This window comes from Lottia gigantea, assembly GCF_000327385.1.
Source record: "Lottia gigantea unplaced genomic scaffold LOTGIsca_8, whole genome shotgun sequence".
NCBI classification, from domain to species: Eukaryota; Metazoa; Mollusca; class Gastropoda; family Lottiidae; genus Lottia; species Lottia gigantea.
Genome location: NW_008710662.1, coordinates 1,109,541 through 1,113,514, shown reverse-complemented (window position 1 = coordinate 1,113,514; position 3,974 = coordinate 1,109,541). Strand labels below are relative to the sequence as shown.

Genomic DNA, 3,974 nt, shown 5'->3' with positions numbered 1-3,974 from the left:
ATTAGTTGTTTATCAAATGTAGTCAATACAGTATCATAGGTCACTATGGTAAACGTTCATGAACACAGAAATAATTGACCTTACAGTTTATGCGTACAATAATACAGAAGTCAAGACGAACCAGTTGATCAAATGCAGAAGTCATAAAGAACCAGTTAATCAATGTGTAAGATAAAAAATATGATATGACTTTGTAAAGCTAACACCTTGTTTTTAAGTTTGACTTTGTGAATAGTCTTAGCAACGATTCCCTTCCATACATACGACCACCATTTGCTCGAATGATGGTATGTTAGTTTTCAACGCTCTAACCCGCTGTGCTAAAACTGATGTTTATCTTCAGCATTCATCTATAACGTGTCAGCGTTTAAATAATATATTCATGTAGAAATCTTACTTTTTAAATCTGAATTATAAGTGTATCTGACACGTGTCAGATGCAGTTGTCCTGTGGTGGAAATGGTGTACCTACAAGTGTGTAGGAAGATAAAATGACATAAACTTAAGTTTAAAGTTCTACTTTTTGCTCTTGATCCAGAAAATGGGAACGTCAAATGCGATACATATCCTGTAAAATTTTCAAATACACGGGGTTCCAAAGTCAGAATCGGAATAAGTGTCAGAACGTTTCATTGGGGGATTCAAACTCACACCTCCTGTATTCCTTTTTTTCAATTAAAAAATGCGATTACATGTCTAAGCATAACTCAAAAACAAACTCAAACCCAAGCTCAAACTCAAAATGTGATAACATGGGTCTGAAAGATTAATCCACGAAACCGTCAATGTATAAAGAAAACCTAGTGGTATCGGGTCAGTAATGATGTCAATATGCTTATAAATATTGGTCTTTTTCTGCAATCATAAAACAAATTTGTTAGTTGACAAAACCTTTATCAGTGAATCCAGGGTATCAAAAACACACCAAAATTATTTATTGTAGTGCTTTATCAATATATTTGTTAGAAATAATATGACCAAATAGTAATTCCATCGCACGATAATTACGCTATCAGTTTTATATCTTCAGCCTTCCAGCTCTGTAAACATAACTAAATGAGAAAAACCATACTAAAACATATTTCTTTTACTATGTTCTTTGCTAAGAAAAAATATGGTTTTTGATACTGTTATTGTTTCGTGTCTTAAGACACTTTTTCAAATAGATGAAAAGTGTTTTTTTAAATTATCATGTTGACGTAGTAAATTTTCGACTATCGTCATCCTGTGTCAAGCATTCATGTGGCATATTATATATCAGTTTGCTACTAGCTGTACGTAATACTTTCAAAAGACATACCAACCAAGTTGTCAACAATATTTGTACATGAATATTTCAGTGACAACTACCAGATTCACGAATCTCTATATTATAAGAATAACAATGAATAGTAATATTAATATGTCCCTTTAATATTGGCATTTGTGACATTTTAGTACATGGATGATTTGTTCAAAATGCGTGAAATAAGAATTATATGACGCATCGGGTATTTTTAAGATAAATACAACGTTGGTCCGCTAACAATTTTGTCGTGATCCCTGGTTGATCAACACTAATGATTGGCAATAGTAATCTACTCGTCAAGATGCAATTTTTGTTTGTAATTGCTATTCTGTCTTTTACAAGATCAAGTAGCGTCGAAGGTAAGAAGCTTTCCTCTTTGGTGTTCTTTATGGCATTAATTTATCACTTATCAGGAAATTAGAGGATGATGTGAGACTGTGTCTCTTCTTCGCCTTATGCTGCTGGCCACGAACAGCCAAATAGAATCTTGGGTAAAATACTTCTTTCCGCGACAAGATTATAGCTTCAAACCAGTGTGACATTTGTAGCCCATTTTTTTGTCTGCAATTGTTTAACTAGACAAGACTCCAAAGAGCGTTATCATACAATCAGATTCATTTTCATTTCAATTAAATCATCATCATGACCGACCGAGTGAAGATTTCCCGTCTCCTTTGTCTCCGACAAATGTTAATATCTAACTGAAATTGAATTTAGTACACAAACTCTAAAGGATGAAAGTGACTTACTGTAAAGGCTAAAAAACATGGGAAACCATTTAAGTGACGTCAATGAAGCCCACGTTCGGCATGATACTCCGAAATCGAATATACGGGATGTATCGAAATTACAGCCCACCCCCCCCCCCCCCTCCAACCCTCTATTATCCACAGTATAAACTAAAATATATACTTACATAACATGTATTAATATTTTGTGTGGCCTCCATCTGTCTGTACCAGAGCCTACTTGCACGAGGTCGTGATCATATTTACCCACTAGTGGTTTAAGAAATATTTATTTTGAACGTTCATTTCAGAAATATTTCACCATATTCTTATTTTAGGATGTGGTTTTTATACGTTTCCTGATAATATCAAAGAAAAAGAGTGCGAAAGTGGTCTGAAGTTTTCCTGCGCTGATGGATACGAAATGGATATTGTAGCGACATGTGTAGGCGGCATATGGCACAATGAACCATCATGCGTTCATGTGAAGCCAGGTAAGTTTGTGCTTTCAGAGATCTTATCGAAGAAAATAATATAAGCTAGTATCAACGAGTATCAAACAAATATTACCTATAAAAATAGACCCAAACTTAAAGGAGAACAGTCGGCATTTTCGGGGACTGATTTGGGTCTTTATTGGGCTTTAATAGTCTTAAGAAGTACTAAAACGCACGAAAATCGCATAATCCCTTTAAAGATACCTCAAACTAGAACGTTCACTGTCTATATAATATGTGGTTCTATATAAGGCATAATCTCACTAAAATTCGAGTCGAATTTTTAACTTTCAAATGTGAATAATTAAGGATACACATGAATTTGAAGGCTCAAATTTCGACTATGAGCTGTGAACACTGAAACTGATTATGTAAGCTAAAAAAAATTCCTGTTTCTGAAACTAAGGTAAGATTGGTTGAATGGATAGTGAAGGTGCTTCTTTAATAATTATTCTTTACAAAACAAATGACATGGTACCATTAGTTATGGACTATCATAAATGGGCCAAAGCACAGTTTGCTCAAGGTCTTTCTTTACATTTGGTGCACACAAACCATACACCATATAGGTGTTAAATTTTAGTAATTCTCCTATAATGTCTTTACAGAACAATGCTTCAATATTCGTGTTATTTAATGATACGTGCCATTTCTTCCAGACGAACCTGAACCTGTGTGTGTTCCTAAAATGGATCTTGTATTCGTTATTGATGGATCTTCGTCTATAGGACAAAATAAGTTTTACAAGATAGTAGACGCCATCATGGCAGCATTTCCATCACTGAATATCGGACCAAGTTCGGTCCATGTTGGAGGTATAGTTTTCAGCTGGAAGATTTATGGTACTGTCGATCTGAATGGAGACTTAGTTCAGGTGGATTCCGATTTTTGGGCCCTGGACTATCCAGATCAAGGGGGGACTAGAACAGATAAAGGTATAAATGAAGCTAAGAAATGTTTCGAAAGGGATGGACGTTATGGAGTTCAACAAACAATGGTCGTTATAACGGATGGGGAATCTACAAATAGGCAAAAGACGATAAATGCTGCAATTAAAGCGCATAACTATGGCATCAATATGTATGCTGTTGGTATTGGTTATTATGTTGACTATGCCGAATTAAACGAGATTGCATCCAGTTCTGACAACGTCTTTCTCTTTGAAAGTGCTGCTGCATTCGAGGCCAATCTTAAAAAAGTTATTGATGCTGTATGTTCAAAATAAAATGAATTAATATGGACATATCTGCATTAGCAATACAATATATTAACACTGATGTCTTTTTCCTTTTAAAAACGTCTCCATTAGCCCAGTAAGGTAGATATAGATATGATACATGGGCGGCCGCTCTATTGGGTCATTTGAACCTCGTGGAAAATGAATCAACATGTATTACGTCAAAACATGCAAATCATTGCAGTTTTTGTTAAAAAGGTAAAAAGGGGGGGGGGGGGGGGGGG

At 35.1% G+C, this 3,974-nt stretch overlaps 1 protein-coding gene across 1 annotated transcript; it reads left to right on the top strand.

Annotated features, from left to right (window-relative positions):
* Positions 1-1,589: 1,589 nt before the first annotated feature.
* LOTGIDRAFT_155294 (hypothetical protein) lies at positions 1,590-3,738 on the top strand (the record flags this gene model as incomplete). The annotated part of the gene is made up of 3 exons (XM_009066864.1): positions 1,590-1,647; positions 2,355-2,510; positions 3,173-3,738. The coding sequence occupies 3 exons, from the start codon at positions 1,590-1,592 to the stop codon at positions 3,736-3,738; spliced, it is 780 nt and encodes a 259-aa protein (XP_009065112.1).
* Between the last annotated feature and the right edge of the window lie 236 nt (positions 3,739-3,974).